This window comes from Stenella coeruleoalba, assembly GCF_951394435.1.
Source record: "Stenella coeruleoalba genome assembly, chromosome: 5".
Classification (NCBI taxonomy): Eukaryota; Metazoa; Chordata; class Mammalia; order Artiodactyla; family Delphinidae; genus Stenella; species Stenella coeruleoalba.
In genome coordinates, this window is record NC_137150.1 from 110,106,876 (window position 1) to 110,133,170 (window position 26,295).

Consider the following 26,295-nt stretch of genomic DNA (forward strand, 5'->3'; position numbering starts at 1 on the left):
AATAATGCCCCCTCCCATATTGAGGGGTTTTTGCAACTATTATCTGAAATAACTGCTAAAAATTATAGCACAGAGTCTGTGTATCTAGAGGGCTCTCAAGTAATTACTATTGCTTTTATTATTTTAATATAGTTTTATGATTACATTTCATTTATTTAAAGCATTTTTCCATTTTCGTGATTTAAAGGAAAGCATTAAGAAATATATAATTACCCATGAATATAATAATGGTAATTCTTCAGCATTTAAAACGACTGGTTTATAAAAGTGTCTACGTTTATTCTACCACACTTGTAGGTAATATAAAGTTAATCTGATTTTGTACTTACGGACATTGATAGTTAAGAGAATTTTTTGTTTGTTCGCTTGTTTTATTTTGATAATCTTCTTATCGAAACACTTGAGGTAAGCAAGTGTTCACCCCCTATTCTGTGCTTTACTGATGGGAACTTATCACCCAAAGCAATTGTAATCATGTAGATAAGTAAAGGTATTGATTGGTTTGGCCATGGTCCAAGCATAGTTCAAGTTGAAAATTGTTTTCCCAAGTGCCCAGAGCTCATTTGGCTATTGCCTCAAGACTTTTTATGCATAATTAATCAGGGGGAAGTCTGGGGAGAGCAGGACAGAATGAGAGTATTGACCAGCCTCACTACCACAGCTCCAACAGAAGCATTATTTCTGGCCCCTTTAAGCTGTCACAGTGTCAGAGGCATGAACGATAGTCATGACAGTATTATTAGATGGAGGAAGACAGAAGCTATAGTGCTTGATTCAGGCCACCATGCCCTTTATCTAGGGGATGAAGGACTGGAAGTTATCATGTCTTTTGTTCAAAATATTAGTTTGTAAATTTGTTATAGGAATTTTAAGGAAACCTAGTAGTATACTAACCCTTTTTTTTAAATGTCTTAAAATAGGAAATATATATACATACACATATATACCATAAACTGCCTCAGAATTTAAAATTTACGAGTGCAAAGCTTACATACTAAGGTGAGCCATTCTTTCCCAGGTGTTTAGTTAAATATACTACCTGTCAGAAAAATCATAGAATAAACAAATAGAAAAAAATAAAGCATTCATTTCTCACAGTATTGTTTTCAGTTCTTTGGTTATACCCTCAGATATCACTGCTATTGCTGTCTTTCATCAGTGCCCTCTCTTGTTACTCAGTCTATTATAGGCCTTCAGGTTTTAGTTCAGCTCGCCAGCGCTTAATACTGTTGAGCACTGTTTCCTCTAGGAAGCACTACTTCTCAGGGCTCAGTCTCCCGTCTCCTACCCGCCATGGTTTTTCTCTTCTGTCTCTGGCCCTTCCTCTGCCAGCTTTTCCAGGCCCCCCTTCCTCTACCCCAACTAGCCGTATGAGTGTGCCTCTGGCTTTGTCCCATTATACTCTCTTTTCTGCCTCTATTCCCTGAGTATTCTCCCCAGGCAATTTCATCCACTTCCGTGGCATCAGTTACCCGGTATGTTTCTAAAAGCTATATACATGCCTAGTATGCAAAGATTTTTGTTTTGTTTTGTTTTTAATACCAAGGGAAATTCTAGAATTCCAAGATTGAGTTCCTAAGACTGACTCTTCCCCCTTCCCTGTATACTGACATAATTTTCAGTCCGTCCTCCCTAACTGTCATCTCTGGGCATTTATATTTGCTCTTGGAGGAGGTTTGCTGCCATTCTCTCCTTTCCTCCCCTACAGTTTTTTGTTATTTCAACTCATACTGATCCTATAAGCCTTTTCTGAGCCTTCTCCCCAACTTCCTCTCTTTAAGGAAATATGTATTTTTATATTTGTTTATATATATAAACATATATATATATGTGTGTGTGTATTTTTATATTTGTCTTTCTTCCTCATTCGATTGTAAGCTCTATGAGGAAAGGGACCATGCTGATGTACACTGAGCACGTTATCTGATACACAGGATACACTTCAGTAGTTTTAAAATTAGAATTTTGTGTTATAGTTGAGCATATGGTCAATATAGGGAGTCATGAGGCTCAGAATATAATCACTGACTTGCACCTTTTGAAGGAAGAGTGTACACGAGGGAGGCTCCAGAGAGCACCCAGAGACCGTAGCATTTGATTTTAAAATAGTCTTCGGTACAGGTAAGAGGAATGGGCATTAAAGTTTGTTTGGTTTTTAAAAATATTTTCTTTAGTACTTACCATATATACATACACACATACATATATTTATACACATTATATGTGTATATATAGATACACTTGATATCAACAAAGAGTTACCTAAAATCCGCAGAGTGGAGGCTGTGAATCCTCCATTACCCTTTATCCTCCAAGGGTAAATCCCAGAAGCACTGCTGAGTTTTGTTCGTCCTGTTTTTATCTCCTCTTCTGAGTCTGTCATATTTTGTTTCTGTACCTCAAAAGAGATGATGTTAGACCTTTATCAGTTGTAGAGGGAAACATCCAACCTTAACAAATATTTAAGGAGTCCCTGTTGTAGGTATAATACACGGGAACATGCTGTGGAGAATGAAGAAGAGAAGTGTAGTGTAGCCCCTGACCGGAGCCATAGTGATCAGTGTCAAAGGTGGGATGGAGCAGTAGATAGCAAGTTTATTTTTCTAAAAAGAGAAATCATACTCCCTAATATAGAAAAATATTTTATTCTGTGTCTCACCCTCTGGTAACTTGATGGCCTTGAGAAAGACAGAAGCATTTGATTTTAAAATAGATACTTCCTTTTAAAAAGAGTTAGTCTTCAGTACAGTTAAGAGAAGTCGGGCTTCCCTGGTGGCGCAGTGGTTGAGAATCCGCCTGCCGATGCAGGGGACACGGGTTCATGCCCCGGTCCGGGAAGATCCCACATGCCGCAGAGCGGATAGGCCCGTGAGCCATGGCCGCTAGGCCTGCGCATCCGGAGCCTGTGCTCCGCAACGGGAGAGGCCACGACAGTGAGAGGCCCGCGTACTGCAAAAAAAAAAAAAAGTAGGAGCTAAAGTTTTTTATATTCTCATTAAAACTGTACCTTATTCTCATATATACATAAACTTGGTATCAACAAAGAGTTACATAACATCCACAGCATGGAGGCTGTGATAGACTTTAATTAATTCCTAGGTAAAATTAGTATGTATTACAGTTTAGAGAAACAAAACACACAAACCGGCTAATCAAAATGTTCAGCTAACAGAGCTGGGGCTTTTTTCATTAGTTGTATTGTCTCGAATTTCATCACTGCAACAGCTGGCTTCTTGTCAATTTATAGTTTGGACCTTTACATCAAACAGCAAAAAATTAATTACAGGAAAAGAAATCCCAATAGGAATTTCGCGCTTAGAGATTTTTCACAATTAACCAGGCATGAATGGTGCTGTTTACAGACGAAATTGAAAGGGAGAAAAGGAACAGCGTAGAATTTTCTAGAAGCATTAATTAACCATAGCAATGTTAGTCACTTGCTTCCCTGTGTTTGTTTTAAAGTTGTTTAGCTAAAGCTTTCAGCCTTCTCATTTCTGGAAGCATCCACTTCTGTTACTATATTGAATGCAATGAATCGTGGCCTTAACTGTGAGTTTTCTTACAAAATGTCCCAAGTGGCAGCTCAAAAAATTACCATCCTCCCTTCATTTTGAAACGAGTACCATCCTATGTATTACCTTAGTGATCATAATTATAATTTAACGAGCAGAAAGAGCATGTTTTGATGGTTAGTGCCAGGTTACTTGTAATGCATATTTTGGACTTGGAAGTCTTGTTCTCAGGAGTCACACTCATTGCCTCTCTGCACTAGAGTTAGTTTAAATGTGACTTTTCTAAGCCTCTTATCTGTTGAGTAAACCAGCCGAAGATTTTTAAAATGCTTTCCTCAATTTAGGCTTCTACTTTTTTTTCTTTTTTTATGTAGCTTAGAAACCCTTCCTTGTGTTTCATTCTTCTAGTTCCTAACATTCTAATACAGTGAGTAGCTCTTACCCTTTTTAAGACTCAGACGCCTGGAGCATCTGAAGAACACCTTTCTCTCCTCAGAAAAATGCACAGATGAACATACATACAACATTTTACGTAAAATATCAGGAGTCTGTAGGAAAGCATGAACCCCAGGTTATAAATGCCTGTTGCTTTCACTAAGGAATGTATACATATATTATGTATGCATGTAAACATAACATATTTATATATAATTTAGAAATATATATACAGACATATTTTTTAATTTGGTTAAATTAAAATGCTGATTCGGATCATGTGTTCCCTATTCCATCAAGTTATCTGTACTAAAACAAGTCAATTACCTTCTTTGCCATTACCTGAATAAATTTAGATTTCTTATCCATCTTTATATACAGCAGGCCTTACTTATAAGCTTATTTGGGTGAGCATGTTTCACTGTACTGTCTCAAATGCTGCCACATTTCCTAAGTAATCTGTAGACCATAGTTGAGAAGAACATTCTTAACTTGTTTTAATGATAATATTTTTCTTCATTAGGTTTGTGAGCTGAGAACTAGTGTAAGATACTAACGGGCATTTTCCACTTTTCTCTTTTCAGTCTGAGAATGGTTCACTGTTATCCAAGGTCACTTTGAAAGTCTTTCTGCGATTTGCTTCCATTTATTTTATGCTTGTGTTTACAGTTTTGAACCAAATATGAATTTAATGTTGCATTTGTCTATATTAAACTTAATTTGCCCCTTGTCAGATCATTTACAACAGAGATAACATTCAAAAGCCACTCTGTAAAATGTTTTGTCTGCAATCCCTAATGGAATTTTTCTGTCTATTTCTTTGTTGTATGCAACTTTCTATCGTTCAATTTAAAAAGAAGCCTCTCCAGGAGATTTTTCAGAGAATCTAAATTAGTCTGTAATAGAGATTAGTAAATTATTCTCTAATAGAATAGGGTCTTCTTCATGTCATATTTTTTTAAACAGTTCTTTTTTCTAACTCAGAAGTTTAATTTCATATTCCATATTATGTAAGTATGCTTATTGGAATGTTCTTTAAAGTAGTGACATACAAAATCCTAAATTGGATTATGATACCAAACATTTTTACCACTTTCATTTTTTTCTTATATTTTTTCCAAGTACTTAATTTGCCCTCATGTAATAAATTTTCTTCTTAATAGTTAATAGTTTTAGATGTTATTGAAAAGATAAATGAATGTTTAAGATCAATGTATGTTAGAAGGCACTAAAATGAAGTCTTAAATTTAAGTAATAAAGAGTACTTTTAAAGTAGAAACTTAAACATATACATTAAGGAATATAATTTGCGTGTGTGTTAAACATTATTTTGAGAAACAATTTACTACCTTGTGCCTGTGTCTTCAAATAATTAGCAATGTTCAAAACTTGGGAAATGTTTTCTCTTAGACTCCTATCTGCTCTTTACCTTTTGAACCAGTATTTTACTTATTCAGTTGATGTTAGGGAAATATCAGACAAGTGTACAGAGATGCATTTATAAGACTGGTCTTTTTTTATAATGCTAGAATATTAGAAAAAGCCAAAATGACTAACATGAGGAAAATAGTTAAATAAAATTGCATTTTATGTACAAAATGGAATACCGTCATGGTGATAATATACTTATTAACATGAAAAGTGTTTATATTAAAAGTCAAAATAATATATAATATATCTACCTTTTTTCAAAAACTAGTTGTTAAGTAGGTAGGTAGGTAGGTAAGATAGATAGATAAATAGATAGATGGATATGTATATAAGTATAGGTATGGATATAGATAGAGATATATATATATAGCTATTGCTATAGATAGAAATAAAAATAAATAAAATATTTATCAACAGGGAAACAGTGATGTCATTTCGCTTGGGCTGCTATAATGAAATGCCAAAGACCAGGTAGCTTATAAACAATAAAAGTTTATTTCTCACAATTTCTGGAGACTGGGGGTCTGAGATCAGAGTGCCAGCATGGTTGAGAGAGGGACCTTTTCCAGGTCATAGACTTCTAGTGATGTCTTTTTGTGGTGGAAGGAGAAAGGGAGCTCAGTGGAGTCTAGTATTTATGAAAGTGCTAATCACTTTCATAAGGGCTCTACCCGCATGACCTAAACACCTTCCAAAGGTCCTACATCCTAAGATCATCATACTGAGGATTAAATTTCAACTTAGGTGGAATAGAATCATCTGTATACTATACATATACTATAAAAATATATACCATATAGCATAATATATACAATATATAGCATATATGTGTGTATAATATATAGTATAACTATAAATAACCCCTGAGAGCTTGTTCAGAGGTTGCAGGATGAACATGTAGTGGGAATAATGAAGGAAGAGTGTAGAGAGGGGATTCCTAACATAGCAACCTGATTTGCCCTATCAATCTGGGTGTCTTGTAGAAAAATTACTTTCACAGTCAATTCTGCATTTTAAGATCTAAAATAGATAATTCAAAGAACATTAATGCTTGGCTTAGGGAAATGTGTTTGTATTATAAAATATATGAATAAACGCATCAGCATAGAACTTCCACACTTTAAAGAGAAGAATAATTTTGTACCATGAAACCAAGTGAAGAAGGGCCAAATAGCTGCCTTGAATTCATCCTGGTTGCTTGTGTGTCTGCTGCAGAGTTGGGCTGGTTAGTTCCCTCCTCAGAATGATGGGAGCCAGAAATTTTAGGTTTATAGTAACTCTCACTTATTGGCTTTTATGTCATTCTTTTCTGAGCACCATCAGAAATGAGTGTGTAATGTAAAAGCTGCCAAACATTGAAAGCTTTAGCCGCCAGACCCTGTACCAAGTGCCTCAACGTACCTCGTTTGAACCTTAAAAGAGCTTTTATGAAACTTGTTATCCTATTTTACAGATGAGGAAACTGAGTCCCGGAGAGATTCAATTGCCTAAATTCATGTTTCTCATAAATGTCCTCATTGGAATTAAAATCCATGCAGCAGGCAGTCATCAAATCCTGTTATTTCCACCTCAAAAATGCCATTCTTTTCTCCATTCCCACTGCATCTGGTCATCTCTTTTTTTTTTTTTTTTTTTTTTTTTTTTTTTTGGCCACGCAGTGCGACTAGTGGGATCTTAGTTCCCCAACCAGGGATCAAAACTAGGCCCTTGGCAGGGAAGGCACAGAGTCCACTGGACCACGAGGGAACTCCCCTGGTTATTTCTTATCTTATACTTTGAATTCCATGTTAGCTTTCCTACCATTCAGCTATTTCCAATATCCAGTGTCTCCTCCACATTGTATTTACCAGAGATACTTTAATAAAAACACATTTGAGCTTTGCATCCCCCTACTTAAAAGTAGCTTAAGGTTTAAAGATTGTAAGGCCCATCCTAATCTAGCTTCATCCTGCCTGTCTCACCTCTTCTCCTTACCACAAGCCCTATTTCATGGCTAAACCAAACTCCTTACTACATCTCACCTTCTCACTCAACACATTTGCACATCATTCCATTATCTTGGAATCTCTGTCCACATATGAGAATTTGGTCAATGTTTGCACTGTATTTCCATGGTATCTGCTTCTAAGCAATACGGGAGAGTGGTAACCAAGGGTGAGGGTGCTAAAATCGAACTGTCTGGGCTAATAGGCCCCACTACTTAATAACTCTCTGTGCCTCAGTTTCCTTACCTATAAAACTGGGACAATAATAGTAACTACTTCAGGGTTGTTGAAAATGAAAGGAATTAATTCATGTGTAATGCTTAGAATAGTGCCTGGCAAATAATAAGCCAACATTAAGCTTTTGTTGCTGATTCTACTATGATAATCATGATGGCAGTGATATAACAGTCTTCCCCCAGAAAGGCTAAAGAAATTGCTTATTAATACTGGAGTCAACTCAGAGATTCATGGTCATACCAAAATAAAAGTATTTTTGCCTATAGAGAGCTTGGATCCGGTTTGTAGGCTACTATACTTTAGCTACCCTATGGCATTTCCGGTCTCTCCTAAATTCCCAACTAGTTGAAATCCCGCTAGTACTAGGACATATAATTTTCTCCAGACAGTACCTTCAGTATCAGCAATGAATATGCTGGACTACAATTCTGGAGGTGCATCTTTTTGCTGGTTGAATGGATGATGGAGCAAGCTATGCCATGGGTTCACTATGGGCTGATGTGAATCAGGCTCCAGACCTAGGCAGGACTCCTAAATGTAGCAGAGGGAAGTTCCCATATCACTTTAAGACACCATAAAGTAAATAAAGGCCCGCAGAGTTAGAAATCTGGTTCCCTCCTCTGTCACATAGCAGACAACAATATAAGAAGTATTGTTTAGACTGAAATACTCAAATTAAGGAAAAGTTTTGCAGACACTGTAATTTTTATGAAGCTGCTACAGATATATTTGGATGTTATTTTTATTTTGATGACTATAGTCCTGAAAAGTTAAATGTAAATTGCAGTGTTTCTTAGCAGAGTTTACCATTTAAAGCAACTCTACAGTAAATCATTTTGAATTACATCATAGCTTGTTAGTTTTTATTTATTAGACTATTAATATGCTAGCTTCTCTTCTGCCTTTCTTTTTTATTGAAATATAACGGACATAACGTTACATTAGTTTCAGATGTACAACACAATGACTCAGTATTTGTATATATTGCAAAATGATCATCCAGTCAGTCCAGTTAAGATCCATCACCCTACATAGTTACAAAAATTTTTTTTTCTGTGATGACAACTCTCAAGATCCTCTCTCCTAGCTAACTTTCAAATATGCAATGCCGTATTATCAACTATAGTCACCATGCTGTACATTACATCCCCACATTTTTTAATTTTCATTTTATAACTAGAAATTTATGTCTTTTGACCCTCTTCACCCATTTGCCCAACCCCTCACCCCTACCTCAGGCAACTACTGGTCTGTTCTCTGTCTCCAAGCGCTTGTTTTTTGTTTGCTGGTTGGTTGTTGTTATTGTTGTTTTTAGACTCCACCTATCAGATCATACGGTATTTGTCTTTTTCTGTCTGACTTACTTCACTTAGCAACTATTTACTTTAAAGTAGGACACACTTGTATCAGCTACGGTACTTTCCAACTCAAAGGAGAAACCTGTGGCTTAGAAAATTGCAGCTTAATTAAAGTGGCAAATGTAAGTAAATTTTGGAAAGTAGTGTTTAATTTTTAGGAGAAAAAAAAGAAGCCATAAAATAGAAATCTAACCTGGGAAAAACAATAGGAGCCAGTCTATTAGACCACTAATATCTAAATTTGATTTTCAGAAGGAAGAATGTATAATATGTAGGTGTTATTATTTTATTTCATGTTTAAAGTGTATCAGGTTTCTGGTTCTCATCATTATAATGAGAAATAATATCAAATGGGTTCCCAACGAAGTGTCCCAGCCGTAAACACACACACACACACACACACACACACACACACACACATTTAAATTAAAGATATACATCTAATGGTGGCACATGGATCTGAGAAAGGGATGGGGAAAATGAATAATAAAAGTGATGACTTGGGTTTCTGTAGCACCTGAAGTTTAAAACGTACTTGCCTGATGTGATGAGGTAGAAAGAACTTTGGATTTTAATGAGAAGAACTAAATTTTAATGGTTGCTTTTCTAGTTATTATCCATGTGAGGTTGGGCAAATCCCTTAACTGTCTAGAGTTTTGGATTTCTCATCTGTGAAATGGATATTATAGAGAGTTCCTTCGAGGATCAAAAAATAATGTACATACAGCCTTTGGAAATTGCAAAGCGTTGTACAGGTTTCAGAGATTATAGAAATAGAGATCTCAAAAATTACTCCGAGATTTCAGAGATTATTTCACAGATGAAATAAGTATGACAGAGATACTGTTCTCAGTTTGTGCATGAGGAAAATGAGATGTAGAACAAGGAATGTGTGACCAGGCTAAAACTGTGCCCTGGGCTTTTGAGTCCAAATGCTGCTGGTACTGCATGCTAGACTATGCTGTTTCTAAGCCAGGGTTGTGCATCATTTGTAGGGCACAGCTATAGTAAATTATAACCTAAACTGATTTCAAAGACTTTAAAACATACAATTATTGAGTCTTCTTAATAAGAAATGCTAATATTGCCGGGTGATGTTTATGTTTGTTTTCAAATGCAGGTAATGAATTTGGGCATCCTGAATGGTTAGACTTCCCAAGGAAAGGAAATAATGAGAGCTACCATTATGCAAGAAGGCAGTTTCATTTAACTGATGATGACCTTCTCCGCTATAAGTTCCTAAATAACTTTGACAGGGATATGAATAAATTGGAAGAAAGATGTCATTGGCTTTCAGCTCCACAGGTAAGCTCTTTACTCTAAATGTTATGTTTTAGTCACATGCTTAGAATGGCAATTGATTTAAATCTATATGCAGATCTTTTAAACAGCATTTTATTATTCAGTGTGTAGTGCCCTGTGACATACTTCAGGTTGTCAAAACATGTTACTGAAGTCTCCCCAATAGATAATGAAAATCTTAAACATAATTCCCTGCTTACATTCCTGGTTAGCTTGTCGTTGTTGTTTAAATTTAGTAATTTTTATTTCAATTGGTTAAAATAAATGACAAAAGCTCTGCATGGCATCCACTTTGGAAATTGCTGTGGAAATATCTTAATTGTTTTGACTATTTTTCTTTATATAAATAATTATGCTGTCATAAAGAAACTGCTTTGACAACATGGAGATTTCTTTATTCCTTTTTTTTTCCTTCCTTTACTGGTCTCTAACTTGTCATTTCAATAGATGCCATTATACCTCCATGCTGTTTTGTATTTTTCATGAGCCTGACTCTCCTCTGGAATTAAAGTCTCAGTTTTCAATAAGTTTTAGAAAATGTAATTAACAGGTTCAGATTTTATACAGTGTTTTTTTTTTCTCTTGCAAAAATTAGCATATAATATGTGTTACTTATAATCCATTTACTTTCTACTGGTGCTGTTTGAAATTACTGTTGATGTGTTTTTACTTTGATGTCTCTGATTTTTTTTTTAATGGTTGGACAAAGGTACTTATATTTTCAGTAAGATTGGCTACATGACACAAATGCCCTAATCGCATTTATTAGTAGTGCTGTTTCCAGAAGAGAGAGCAAAATGATGCGCCTTTTCAATAGGAACAATGTTGAATACCAAAAGGCATGCTGTTTGCTCTAGAGCCTTAGCTCACATTTCTAAATTACCAAGAGTGGCGCTGCTGACGTGCATGGAAAAAGTCCTATCAAAGCTGGGGCTGGAAGAGGGTAGGGTTGAGAAAACAAAGCCTTCTCACTACCTACTGTAAAATGTGGTGTATAAAATAAGAGAGCTTGTAGATGTTGTAATTCCTTTTCAGACTTTCTCTATTATTAGGCAAAAAAAAAAGTATACTGTGAAGGACTCTTGGTTGTTTTTGAATCTGACAAAGTCGTGCAATAATGTAAAGTTTTTCAGAAAACTACAACTTCAGAAATCTGGATATAATAACAATGTTACATCATATTTTGAAAAGTAATTTTATATACCTTACCTCATTAAGGAGTAAAACAAAAGTCTTAAAGAAAATTCACTTATAAGTAGATCTAATACACACACACACACACACACACACACACACACACACACACACACACACACACACACACACGCTTTATGTATAGCACAGGTGCTATATTTTTAGCTAAAACCTAAGCCAAAACCCTAATCCTCTGTCTGTGCTTTGTTTGAAGTTGGCAAGTTGCTGGTGAGCTTTTATACTCCTTAAGCAATTTTTTGAGACTGCTGTTGGCCTAGAGTTTGATAGGGCATGATTGCAACATGTTCAAAAAATATAACATGCTAGAATTTTCATTTTTGGCTTAATAACTAACAAGGCTGTTAATAAAGACAAAAACAACTTTTTTGTAAAGAATTTACTTGTAGCAGCATCTGGGTATTATTTAAATGTATTATGTGTTTTAATTCTTGCAGGCTTATGTTAGTGAACAGCATGAAACCAATAAGATCATTGCTTTTGAGAGAGCAGGCCTTCTTTTCGTTTTCAACTTTCATCCAAGCAACAGCTACACTGATTACCGACTTGGAACGACAGTGCCAGGAAAATATCCTTTTTGTTGCCAATGAATATGACTGTCTGCATTCAGTTTTTTTATTGCATCATAGAGCGTCAGAAAAACTAATGCTGATCTTGGTGACGGTAGCTCTCAGTTTCTTCATCTGAAAAATGAGGGACTTAAAATAGTTGATAAATCTTTGCTTAATTCAGGTACACTAAGTTAACCCTAAACTCCATTCTGGCTCTAAAAAGTATGATTTTTAATATTTTCTTAAGTAATATTTTAATCCAATATGTAGTATAGGATTAATGTACTATTAATATACTATTAATAGTATAGGAGATAATTGTTGTTTCTCTTTATGAAAATATTTTGTAAGTTGCCCCTGAGAATTGTCTCCTTTCCCCTTCTCCACTGAGTGAGCAAGTAGACAGTAGCTGTAAAGATAGCTTCCTTCCCCTTTCTTTTTCCCGTCTCCTAAAATACAAGACATAGCTCGCTTTTGTGGGCCTGAATTGGTAAGGAATCAGGGCATGGGAGGTGGAAGCAAAGGAAATAATAGGGAAAATGTTTTGATATAGTCTGAACATTCATTTACTCATCCATTCATTCATTTCACAGATATTTACTAAGCATCTATCTATTGAACACCTGCATGCCAGCCCTGTGCTAGGTGCTGGAAGTACAGGAATTTTCCTGGCAGATTCAGTCACTGCCCTCATCGAGCTTTTAAACTAGTGAAGAAGACAAACATTAATAATTGTAAGTGTGATCATTGTGACAAAGTGAAACCTGCTGTGTATTTTAAAGAGATTATGGCTTACCCAATCCATGGAAAAAAGTGACAGATTCAGGATCTAGCAACAAACCAGCACAGATTTTTAAACAGGCAGTAGAAATAATGTGTTCTTCCCCTGAAGCCCTAACAATGATTAATGTCAGCCACCTGAGTGAGATGCCGGACGCCAACATGAAGTCCTACGTGTCAGGGTGTCTCTAGCTACAGTAAGAGAAACCCCCTTTTTGACTGGCTCAAACAATAAGGAAAATGCATTTTGCCAAACAATGAAAGCCCTGAGGTAGGGGGACCCCAGCACTGTGACAATATCATCAAGTTCCCTGGTCCATTGGCCTTTCTGCTTTTAACTCTCAGGGTGCCAGCAGTGTCCAAAGGCTGGCACCTGGTAGAGTTGCAAGACAACAGCCATGGTTCCAAATGTCACCTTCAGACACAACAAAAGGCAAAGAGATTTGTGTCTTTTTTCAAGAATGAAGTCACTTTAGCAAATTTCCTTTTGTATCCCATTGACCAGAATTCAGTCACATATCCCCAGAGAGGTGTCTAGGGAGGAGAATGCTATCATCATTAGTAGCTTAATCAGGAATTACCCCTGAGTCTCCAGGAAGTGGCCTCCTTGGTGAAGTGGCTGCCCAGACAGAATGTTTCTTGGCAGTTAGGAGTAAAGGGCCATACTATCTGATAAGTAGCCTGTGGCATCTGTGCTGCTCAGTGACATTGAGGGTCGTGAAAGATGTTCCCTGTCTTCTACCCCAACCCTCCCAGATCACCATCCCACAGGACATCAGAGCATTTGGGAGGGAAGGCTACTGCTGTGAGTAATAGCCTAAATATGCCCCCCAGTTAATACAGAGAATGCTCAGATAATGGAAATCAGTGTAATGAGGCTGTCTGCACTAAAGAAGAGCTGTACTGTTCAGGAGGCAAATGTTCTCACCATCTCCATGAAGAAATGCAAACAGATGCTAGACATGTAGCAACTCATACATAAGCCTTCTCAGCTACAAACTGCTAAAAGTAATACCCCTAGACTAAATCCTGCTATATCTAATAATGTCATATAATCAAGACATAATTTTGATTTTTATCAGATCAAAATGCAATTGCAGAACACTTGTGATCTATTGCAGTGTTTGTTAGTTAAGTACTGCCCTTGACCCTAGGTGGGGAAGAAGAGACGTACAAAACCAATTTAGGATGTAAGGCATAATGCAGTAAAGGGGATGGGGCAGGAATGTTCCACAAACTTATCCTCATGTTTAACAGAGGATAAGTAAAAGAAAAATAAATAAATATGAGAGAGAGAGAGAGAAAGAAACAGAGATTGATTAATTGATTGATTGAAAAGGAAAAGACTTTTAAGCCTGGATCGGGGAGGAGAGAGAGAGAGATGATTGGTGGACTGATGGATTGATTAAGAAAAGACCTTTAAGCGTGGACCTTGAGAAATGGATAAAATTGTAGAAAAAATTGAGGAAGGCCGTTCAAGCTGTTGGAAATCAGAGACTATCCTTAGATAATGGATAGTACCGTAGATTAACTGGAGAATGAGGACCAGAAGGAAAAGTACTCAGAGATAAAACTGAAAAGACAGATTGCCATCACATAATAGAATATTTTAATGCCTTATTAATTAGTTTAGGCTTTTTTTCTATAGTTTCATAGTGAGTCACTGAAGGGTTTGGGCTAGGGAGCTACTTGATAAGAATGTATGCATTTGGAAAAGTTCTCATGTACCCAGGGTGTTAGAGAGCTTTTATGAGGAGAGAGGTTGGAAGTACAGGTATCAATTATGAAAAATTCAAGTACACATAAAGGAGAATTAGGGTATGAACTAAAGTAATGTCCATAGGATAGAAAGAGGTATATGAAGCACTTTCTTGCAGTGAAAGGACTCAGCAATTGTTTGGACACGGGTTGTATGTAGAAAAGAAGATACAAGGTTTCACTTTGAAGAGTGAGAAGAATGGTAGTAGCATTATTACTGAGGATAGCAAAGCAAGGAGGAGGAGTAACCAGTTTGGGGAATAGAAAATATGAACTTAATTTAGCATCACTGACAAATGGAAATACATGGAATTTCAATGATGATGTCTAGGAGAAAAATCTTGGCTCAAGCTACATTGATCCCCTATCTGAAGTCTGTGTAATTTAACAATATTATTAAATGAAAATATATATAATAACATAGTATATTTTACTAAGTAAAATTCACCCCAAAAGTTAATTTTGTTTAATGATACAAAGTTACACTGTACATGAAAGTCTAGTTTGGTTTTGGTAAACCTTGCCACAAATTGAATCTTTCGAAATTTAGCCATTTGTTTAAATGCCCATAGGCACCTGTTATACAGAAAATTTCTATACTGATAAATACTGAATGCTTTATATTAATGACTCATTTCAGAAAATGTACTCATTCAATGTTGTAATGATATACAGATCTTGGGAAATTGGGCCATATCTTTATAGAAGTCATAGTTGCAGCCTTAGTCATCTGTAGCGTCTCTAAGAGAACCTTGAAGAAATATTGTTTGGTTCTTTTACTACAAGGATTTTGTCTTCTACAGACTTGTGCCCACTTGGACCTTATTTACTCTTGCTGCCTTTCTCATTCCTGTCTTTCTGTAAACAAGCTGTAACTAATTCCCATATGTTATTGCTTCCTCCAAGGACATTTGCATTTTAATAACAGTCTCTTTGAATACTCAAAAGTATGGAAGACCTAATGGACTAGATATCTAGTAGAATAATTTTTTTTATAATGAGGATGTGTTTTTTTTTTTGAGGAAAGGAAGGCAGTAGAGCATTTCCAACATACCTTAAACCATATTTTCTAATTAGCTATATTACTACTGCCAGCCCTAACTCCTAGCTTGAAATCATAAAAACTTCCGGTGTTTGAAATGCTTTATACTCCAATGACCCAGTTCGGTGCAGAAATCCCACCTATATACTCCTCCACAAATCATAGCAGTCATTAGAACACTTTCCATCTTAGGAATCTCACTATTTCACAAGGTAAACAATTCAAGTTTGTTTGTTTGTTTTTAATATAGCCTTAAATGTAAGTGCATTAATTCTGTACTCTGGGGCCAATGCCTGTTCTATATGCCAGCTATTCAAATCAAAAAGGCATTTAACTTGTTCCTCACAGTACCACCTCTCCTTAGTCTACCCTCTTCCAGACCAAATATACCTCTGGTTTCTTTAATAGATTCTTGTGATACTTTCCAGACCTGTTACCATCATGTCTCTCTTATCAAAATCCACCGAGCACTGTTCACACTCCTCTTCATTGTGTCTCCAGAACTAACAGCAGAATATTCCAGATATGGTCTGGCAAGTATGATATTGAGTGCCCCATTACCTCCTCTTATCTTGAGACTGCTGTCTCATTAATGGAGTTAAAGTTACATCAGCTTTTCTGGCAGCCATCACATTTTTCACTCATACTGTATTCACTTTCAAATAAAAAGCTTTAGCTTTTCTTTATGTGTACTTGTATTGTGTCCTATCTCCCTTATTCTTTATTTATTCAGCTACTTTAACTAAAATCCCAAATTTAACATTGAACATAAAAAACATTATTTTTTGTCTCTAAACTATTTTTTTTGTCTCTAAACTATTAATAGAGAAGATAAAAGAGCACGAGAGTATTAATGTTATGATCATACCATCTCCCCTAAGCAATAGATAGATCTCTTCTTTCAGATTCTTGTTGTTTCTAGCTTAGCTTTAACAGTCCTTTTTACTATCCTTAGCATTTTACAAGTCTCATTTCTTTTTGGTCTTTCATCTTTCTGACTTTTTTCTTATACCTTTAAACAACATTGTAGTTCAGCATTATAGAATCATTTCAGGTATAGAAAGTACGAAAACATTGGGATTTCTATGCTGTAGTTTCTGACTTTACCAAAGTGTTCTTCTATGACACTGGTATTTCCAACTACTGAGCCAGTGAATTGAATACAGATTTTTCTCTGTGAAGGATCCACAGAGGCAAGATTGGATGTATTAATCAAGTCAGGAAATTCATCAAATTTTTAATTCCCAGAAAAGCAGGATTTGGTACCAGAACAAATTTAAAGTTTCTAAAGAAGTCATTTGAACTTCCTCTGTCACTATGAAATATAAACCTGCAATAGGCAGCATGTCTGAATTCTTGCGCAGTTCCATTTTTTTAACCTGTGTATCCTGTATATCAAATAGCAAGACATCAACTTTCACTCAGATCTGTGTAGCATATGTGCTGACTGTCTTCCCAAGAAACTGTTGTAAGGGGAGCTATTTTGGGGGCAATGCCAGGCAGAATAGAAGCAACACTTTAAGGATGCTTTTAGCTGTCACTTCAAAATAAGATGATAAATTTGGAAAGCTGAGAGGGTTGTCTGCTTTGTATTACTAAGGTTTTGAACCTGGTCTTCACGGTGATTGCTAAAGGACATCGTATTATTTCTACAAAAGGAATCTGTAGCCATATTCTAGAAAACAAGAAATAGCAACAATAAAAACCCTTTGCCTGGGCACTGTCTCCCATTTGTCTTTTTAGCCACTAATCTGCAGTGTAATAATCACCAGCGTTCTTTCCTACAGTGGATAGCAATGTGGGTGATGCAGAACTGAGACCCAATGTACTGGCAGGTTACATGCTCAGGAAGATAAAATGCATTCTCCTGATGTGGTGTATTTGCTTATGATTTTACATTGTTTAGCTGGAGAGAAAGCAAGAAACATAATGCCCTTTATAGTATCAGAATCATTATTGTATTTCTGTGGTCACATTTCTTCACTTAGACCATTATCAAATCAGCATTGAATCAAAAGGAAAATTGCTGAGCCCCTAAGGACAAACTACTCTTTCTAATCCATTTTGAATAAAACAAATGATGCTGCCTCATTTTGAGTGACGTAGGGGAGAGCATGGGTGAAGGGTCCCTCTTTTGAGGACCTTCTGTTTGCTAGCCATTTTTATTAAGTATGTAGCTTAACATTCCCAGGTGCCCCGTAAGGTAGGTTGTATTAGATTCATGTGACCAGATCAGGAAACTAGGCCTTTAAGTAACTCTTCAACTTCCCTCCAGCACAGGCTGGTGAAGGTTGAGCAGTGTGTTACAAAGCCCATGTTCTTTCTATTAGACCACGGTGCCCCTTTCTGCCATTCATGGGTGCGTACATTTAGTTGCTGGTGGTAGCAATAGTGGTATTAGAGATGATGACTTATTTCTGTAATGTTCAAAAGGATTTTGCTATAGTTCTGGGAAAATAGGTAGCATGAGAAAATTATACACAATTTCATGGCACAGACTTCAGTCTCGTCAGGTTCCCTCAGTACCTCACCATCACGCTCTACAAATTTTTCCCCACATATTCTTCCTTGTGACCCCTGTCGCCATCATCCAAAAGAAAAAACTAAAAAATATATATTTTTTAAAGCAAAACATGAAGTAATTGCTTCAGGTCAATTATTGTGATTTCTCTGCATTCTGGAGAATATAAATGTGCCATAGTTCTTTGCTCAAAGTGAAACCTTCTGATGCTTCACATCAATTAAGTTTACTGTAAAATATTTATGTGAATGTTAAGCCCTCACAGCTCATTTATAAGGTATGTGTCTTGGTATGTACAGATTCTTATCACTCTGAGAGCGTAAATAACACTAGTAACAAACGTTTTCAAATTATTTGTCAGCATGCTTTTGAGGTGGGGTGAGAATAATAGTGTTATTACAGCCCCCTTTCCAAATGGCTTTTCAAACTCTTACGATATTGAAATGTTAAGAGGAATCATCATAAATTATAGCTTGTGAAGAATATGTGAATCCAGGCCAAAAATATTTAAAGCTAAGGGAACGGATGAGTAAATAGTTGGATTTGACTCAAGATCTTTGCAATATTTTCATTAAACTGCTGAAAGATGTACTTTTTAAAATGTAAATTCAGACACTGACATTTGCAACCTGCACACAGAGTTTCTCATGAGCATATAAGGTCACTTGGATGATTCACTGAAGTGTGATCGCCGAAGGCAGAGATGTTGTTGTGAGTTGCTTAGTTTACAGAAGCCTTTGAAGCGTGGTTATGTAACAGTCTGTGTTTGTTAGAATCTAGGCTTTATGCAGCAAATAAAAACAAAGGACTTAATTTAGGATTAGCTAGTTGCCACATTCTATCAAGATTTTATATGTAAAGGTTAATTTCTGGACTAAAAATGTAGAGCTTAACTTTTTAGTTTTCCAGGCTTAGATGTTTTGGTAAAAAATTAAAGGAAGAAAAAAAAACAAGTCCAAGGGTTTCTCATAAAAGATCTACATAGTGACTTTGAACAGATGCAAGCATGTTTCTTTTCCTCATGCGCATATGTGTGAGAGAGAGAGAGCACAAAAGCGCTTTTACTCTGTGTCCATTTAGTGATGAAGCTCTTTTTATGCGAATGGGGACAGGTAATCCTACTAACAATTTTATATTTAACGTAAGTCCTCCTTTTGTTTCTGTAGCTTCAAAATGGATGTACACTCATGGCCTTGGTTAGCCTTCTTTAGTTTCAAGGTGAAAGTAATACTTTTAAACATTACCTCATTACCTAGAGGTACTTTTGGTAATTTTTCATTGTTAAACGCTGTCCAAAAACCCCTGTGATGTAATGATAATGACAAACGTGTACCCCCCACCTCCACTGGCAATAAAGAGCCTATGATTTAGCTTCATTTTCTACTCAGGAATTTGAGATGAATCACAAAGTAAGGAAAATATTTTGCAACTGCTGTAACACTTTTAGATTGGTTTAATATATATTCAGAGGACCATAGGTAGTAATGAATAATGAGTGGGCCCTTACTACACACAAACGTTTTTAGTTTTTTTTTTTTTAATAGCTGTGTCATTCAACAGCATTTCAACAGCTGTGTCAGTGTCATTCAACAGCATTTCTGATTTTGGTTCATAGCTCAGTTGCTCAGTGATAGTCTCCTCTTGTTCCAGAAATTCATCTAACAATAGCTCAGTCAAGATTTCTCTCCTCTATTTCTTGTCTTTCTGGAGAAAACAGAAATCAGAAATATTATTGTATGCTATAAAAACAGGACATTCTCACCTACTAGTTGTGTCATTAATGGGAGGAAAACATTTGTTCCTAGCATAAGTATTTTTACCAATTTGTGAAAAGAGGTACTATTATATGGCAATTGACTCCAAGATACATGGTAAGACTGTCTTTCTTATATTAACAATTATATCTTTACTTGGAATATATTAGGTAAACATAAAGCTAAATTGTTGATTGATGGATGGATGGATGTATGGATGGATGGCTGGATAGATGGAGGATACAGTTTCCTAATGGTGGAAGAGCCCTTAAAGTTGTTCAAAATTAAGTAATTAAAACACAAAGATTTCTATAATCTATTGCTTTTCCCTTAGAGCAGATGTTTAATTAAATGGTAGAAAGGAAAAATTGATAAAATATTATCAATAACATACATCATGATTTTGTAGAATTTAAAATTGTGGAATCTGCTGTCAGAATACTTGCTGAACAGACTTTCATAAAGACCTACCATCTATTTACAAACATATGCTTTGCATGCTGCAAGCACTTTACATTCACTGTCTCATTTAGTAAACTTTTTCCTTTCCTAGGGAATAGCATTGCAAACTGTAGAGGAAGGAAAAATCCACAATGAAAACACTGGCCTGAAAGATTTCATATCTAAACTTTCTTTTTAAATTGTCCTTTATTTAATTAGTCCAGAACAGATTTTTCTCTTTTATTTTGAAAAATAAATTATACATATCACCTTTATATCTGATGCCAGCTTTTTTAAAATAGAGCATTCAGTATCTAAAATAAATTTCTAATATATTGAATGTTAAATTACTTTTTCCTTCTGCATCTCTGTAGAAATTAGCCCACCCCCCCCCCTTTTATTTTTTTTTTCAGTGAACATCTCCTGCCTACGAGAAAGCTGTTTGGATCTTCTATAAGTGAGATATTTTTATTTTCATCATTTTCTGTTAAGCTGTTCTAACTCTCACAGAATCTCACAGGGTCAAATTGAGGGCTCAGTGTTTCATCTATATTTGAAAATGGTACCTGAATATTCCAGAAGATTTCTTAAAATTAAGCCATTATCTAATTACTGGTTCATTATAAATGTTTAAGGGCTCTTAAGGATATATGGGTGCTACAACCAAAAGAAAGTTGTGTCTCTCCAGAGAAAAGTGGAAAAAGTAAAGCCATGAACAATGTGTTCTTGGAAACAGTGGTTTCAGTTATAACCATGTGTAAGAACCATCTCTAATTCTATTAATGTGGTATCTCTTATCCTAAATGATGGCAAAATGCCTAATTAATCCCTATTTTATTTGTGAAATTTATCTGTGGAACTAATTAATCCTTTCAGTAGTTACATGATACCAACTGTTGAATAAGGAAAGCATTCTTTATTATGTTATTAAGTAAAATTATTTAATATATAACTTAAGTGCAGTCATATTACCTTTTATTGGCACACAATTAACATTTATGATAGGAACATTAATTTAAACAGAAGATTATTTTCTTTGTCTGTAAAATTATAACCATTACTGTAATTTTTTCCCCATAAGCTCTTTATTACTTAGGGAAATAGTCAATTTCACTCTACTACCTTCCCTTCTAACGCTCTTCCTTTTTGTTCAGCCTAAGGAAAACAAAAGGAAAGTAAGTTTCTCTGTGGTAGCATTCTTTTCTGATTCTGACACATTCCTTTCTTCAGTTTGTTCTCTTACCCTAACATTCTTATCTCACAAAGGCTCATGTAACTTGTATGGCAGTAGGTATTTCTGGGTCTTATATTTGTAAACATTGAGAAATTTGCTCTTTTTCCTAGGATAGTGGTTAAGAGCATTAGCTCTGGAATAAGACCATCTGAGAGTTCAAGTTCCATCTCTTCCACTTACTCATGAAAGTAATTTCTTTGTTTCCTAGTTTTCTCATTTTTAAAACACCTACTTGTAGAATTATTGTCAGAATTAAATGAATTGATGGCATGTAAAAGGCTTGGCAACAGTGTCCAGCACATACTATAAGCTCAGTACCTGTTAGCTGTGATGGTCGTAAAGTCTTCTGCTCCCTGCTATATCTTTTCCTCATTCTTGTGCCATTGGCCCACCTTTCTTCCTTACCTCCACTTTCTCCACATGCTGCACCACTATCTTGATTTCCCTTTCTTCTCTAATCACTCTTTGTGTTGTCTTTTTTCCCCTCAGATCCAAACCCAATCATTTATTCTTTTTTCTTGCTCTTTTCCCTTGAAGAACTCACACATGCTCATAACTTCAACTGTAGCTCTGTGAAGATGATCCCTAATTGCCCCTTCTACCATGGTCTTCCCCTATTCACTAAGTGAAATTTTGTGATGTTTAATGACTGTTAGGAAATACTGAGCAGTCTGGAATCATAGCTTTTTGAAAGATAGAAGAACTGTAGCATGACCTGGTTCTATTCAATTAAATAGAATTGGTTGGATCAGATGTATTTTAGAGATGGTTTCCAAATTAATACCAAAAGTTAAATTGCATAACACTTGACAGTGTATGAATACTTTTATTTATATTGACTCATCTTGCCCTCACATCATCTTAGTGATGGGGTCAGGCAAGTATTTTTATCCTCAAATTAAATATAAGCATTAGAAAGATTTATAACTTTCACAAGATCATATTCTTAGTAAGTGAATAAATGTGATTTAAGTCTAGTTCCTGTAAGTTCAGCACAGTTTTTTACTTGGGCACCAGATAATTCACCTTTTATTGCCCTGTAGAAACACCATTAAAATAAGTAAAGTGTGTCTCACTAACTACTTATAATTTTATTTGTTTTCTCTGCTTCTCTTTGTAGAAGTTAATGGTGTCTCTGACTAAATGTCATTTTTTGCAGTGTTACACTGTCCTAGTTTCTGACACAAACACAGATCAATTTAGCTGGAGTATTTTTAAAATAAACATATTCACTTTAAAGGGATAAAATGATTTTCTAAGGAAAAAGATGACTGCTCAAATATTTGTTAAACCAGGATATAAATCTAAGTATATTTCAGCTTCAAGTGCAGATTGAGAAAGTGTCATGCTAGGTGCTGAAGGATGTTAGAGGATAAAGAGTCTGGGGACTAAAAATCCCATAGAATAAAGAACACTTTACAAAGAGGTGAAAGAGAAGCGTCCTGCTATCATCAGCTTTCTTTCATTTAATTGTATATATTTCCTTTTCTTGCCTTAATAATTTTGAATGTAGGAAATTTATTCCTGGTGATATTTTGTTTGTTGACAGCTTCAGACAACTTACCTAAGGGATATACAGAATTGTCTTACTGGATTTGGTTAACTCTTTTATGACCATAGTAGTCACATCACTTTGGAATTTTAATAATATTTGGATAGTCTAAATAAAACTCAACATTTGTGAAATAACTATAAAAATAAATAATTAAGTCTACATAGAATTTGATCCAAAATGTGCCAGAATTTTTGCTCATTTCAATTACGTAAATCATCTTTATATTTGACTATCATAGCCAAAACATTGGTTCATTTTGTTTTGAATTGTACAAAAATGCACTTTTCAGAAATAACTTAGCAGCTTTACTCTTTTCTTGTGTAATTCTTTTCCACATCTACCTAGTAAGATTAAACCAATATGATTGTTTTCAAGATAATTGCAAACTACTATACTAGATTTATTATACCCCTGGAAAAAATATATATTAGCAATCACATGTGTATGTGTGTTTAAAGCTCTCTCACTCAATTTTTTTGGTGCCTGTGGAGAAATGTTTACTTTGAATCTTTTTTCTCACAATCATCAACCTAGGTAAAGTTTTGATAGTTACTGACTGTGTGCCCAGAAGTGCTCAGGAATGACTGGGAGTAATGATGCATGTGCGCGCGCACGCACACACACACACACACACACACACACACACACACACACACATACTCCTGTAAGCTTTACTTGACAGTTTCTCAAGGAAAGCTAGCTCAGCCCCTTCTCATTTACCTTTCTGAAGCACTGAGTAAGCCCTAAAGTATTAGATTTTCTATTTGGTCTTAAAAGTTAAAAGAGAAAGATGAATATAGACTATCCATTACTCCTAATAAATTTTGACTTCAAATAAAGAAAAAGGATGTTTCTACTACCAATACTAAAACAGTAAGCTTTCAAATGTTTAAGTATTTTAATGTTCATTTACTTTGCAGACTTTAACTGGCAGATGGTGGTAGAGTGTAGAAAATATTATACCTAAGTGCATATCCTGGCCTTGCCAAATTATGTATAAAATCATATATATATGATTTTTCACAGTCATTTTGATGTTCAATGCTTAACTTCAGTCATCTGTATAAAGAAGGCTAAGCAGTCAAGTTGAAAATACAAGTCTTTGAGTATATGTCGACTTTAGTAAACATGTAATCATTTATCCACTTCAACTAAGAATTATATAAAATGTCTGTCTCCAGGGCTCATACCAATCAGAGTTATTCACTTGAGAATTAATTGCTTCAAGCTGACATGCATCTGTTTAACTGTTGTGACTGTTCCAGAAAGAAGGAAAAAAATCTTTTAAAATGTCCAAGTAAAACTTTATAGATAATGAAATGGGATTGTGTTAGACGTTACATTGTACGGATCTGGAATATTAACTCTATAAAATGAGGGAAGAAAATCAAGGTTGTTCTCTTATGACTAAAGTAGTGTTAAATTATTTCTTAAAGTTTAGCAAGAGCATGCATAGATCAAAACCCAAGGAGGATACTACCATAGGAAAATAATGAAAAGAAGATCCACTCAATAAATATTCCAGGTACTAATCTAGGTCCCAGGTAGAGGGGAAGAGGGGGGATGGGGAAAGACATATTTCTCTTATAGAGGTTTATTTTAATTAAAGGAAGAGAGAAAATATAATAATTAAATTTATAGGATGATAAAAGTTGATAATGCTGTGTTGAAAAATCAGGACAAATGCAAGAGCGTGTGGGGAAGTGTTTAATTTTCAGTTAGGATGTTCAGAGTAGGCTTCTCAATCTTTCTCAGAAGCATGAGGAGCATTTTTAAAAATCCATAAAATGTTAGGGCTTCCCTGGTGGCGCAGTGGTTGAGAGTCCGCCTGCCGATGCAGGGGACACGGGTTTGTGCCCCGGTCCGGGAAGATCCCACATGCCGCGGAGCGGCTGGGGCAGTGAGCCATGGCCGCTGAGCCTGCGCGTCCAGAGCCTGTGCTGCGCAACGGGAGAGGCCACAACAGTGAGAGGCCCACGTACCGAAAAAAAAAAAAAATCATAAAATTTTAAAAAGTGTGTAGTCCTCAAATAGTTCAATGTACTGTCCAATCAAACTTCAGTGTTCAGCTTGTTTAAATAACAGGAAAAGTGTTTAGATTCTAGTGAGAACAAAGACATGGGAGAAAGGAATGGAAAAAAAGGTCACAAAGGAAGCAAAGGCCAAGTTGGGCGTAAAAAGTAAGAAAGTAAATCAACCTACTTTTACATTTTTCATCACTTTAGACAGCAGTTTAAATGGTCCAGGGTCTATAATAATAATATAAAGAGCAGCTAATAACTTGAGCATTTTTCCCAGCACTGGGCACTGTGTTAAGCACTTGATGTACATTGCTTCTGTGAATCCTTGCAGCAACCCTCTGATATATTACCTCCATTTTACCAGTGAGAAACTGAGCCTCCAGGAAATTCAGTAACTTGCTGGAAGACACACAGTTGGTAATTGGCAGAATCGAGTTTAGAATGCAATTGTTGGACCCCAAAGCCATGCACCCACTGTATTTTACTGTTTTAGGATGCTTTCTCCTATTCTTGTCTGTCTGCATGAAATAGCTTAGATGATGCTTACGCTAATTGTCGTTATTTTTCAGGAACTTTGAAGGTTCCAATTATATTTTCCATTTATATATACATTGCATAGGACTCTATTAAAGGATGTATTAGAGTAAGTTTGGGTGAAGACGTTTCTTTATAGCCTATGTCAAAATTATTTTGAGTTCAAAAGCACAAGCACAATATGTTTGTAAAAAATGTTGCATCTGCATGGTCAAAACTCATTTTGATGACAAAGTATGTGTTTAAAAGATGTATAAAAATTGGTTGTTTTTTCTTTTGCAGTTCTAAATAATTGCTATTGCTTCATCAAATAATTGAATTTATAAGTTCTTTGGGTAATAATCTTTAATGTCACAGACAAAGACCAACAGTTTTAGAGGGAGGTTAGTCTAGAAGTGTGGGCATATTTTTTCCTTATTTTCCTTTCTTGAGTTACTGAGAAACAGTGACATTTTTTAGTTCAAGTTATATAATCTTCTAGGACAAAGAAAAGTTCCTAATTAGGTTAGTCAAAGAATTCTGTTAAGTATTTAGAATAATATTTCTATTTGCATAGAGAAATATGTAGTGCTCAATATTTTATATTATTCAATTTGGTGCCTAAGAATGAACTAATAATTTGCTTGAAAATG

At 35.5% G+C, this 26,295-nt stretch overlaps 1 protein-coding gene across 1 annotated transcript in view; it reads left to right on the plus strand.

Moving 5' to 3' along the window:
• Nucleotides 1-26,295, plus strand: part of GBE1 (1,4-alpha-glucan branching enzyme 1) — a 295,070-nt gene that overhangs the window by 244,704 nt on the left and 24,071 nt on the right. Inside the window, exons 13-14 of the mRNA XM_079923113.1 lie at nt 10,079-10,263; nt 11,910-12,040. Coding sequence (XP_079779239.1) covers nt 10,079-10,263; nt 11,910-12,040 — 316 coding nt within the window. The remainder of the gene's footprint in view (nt 1-10,078; nt 10,264-11,909; nt 12,041-26,295) is intronic.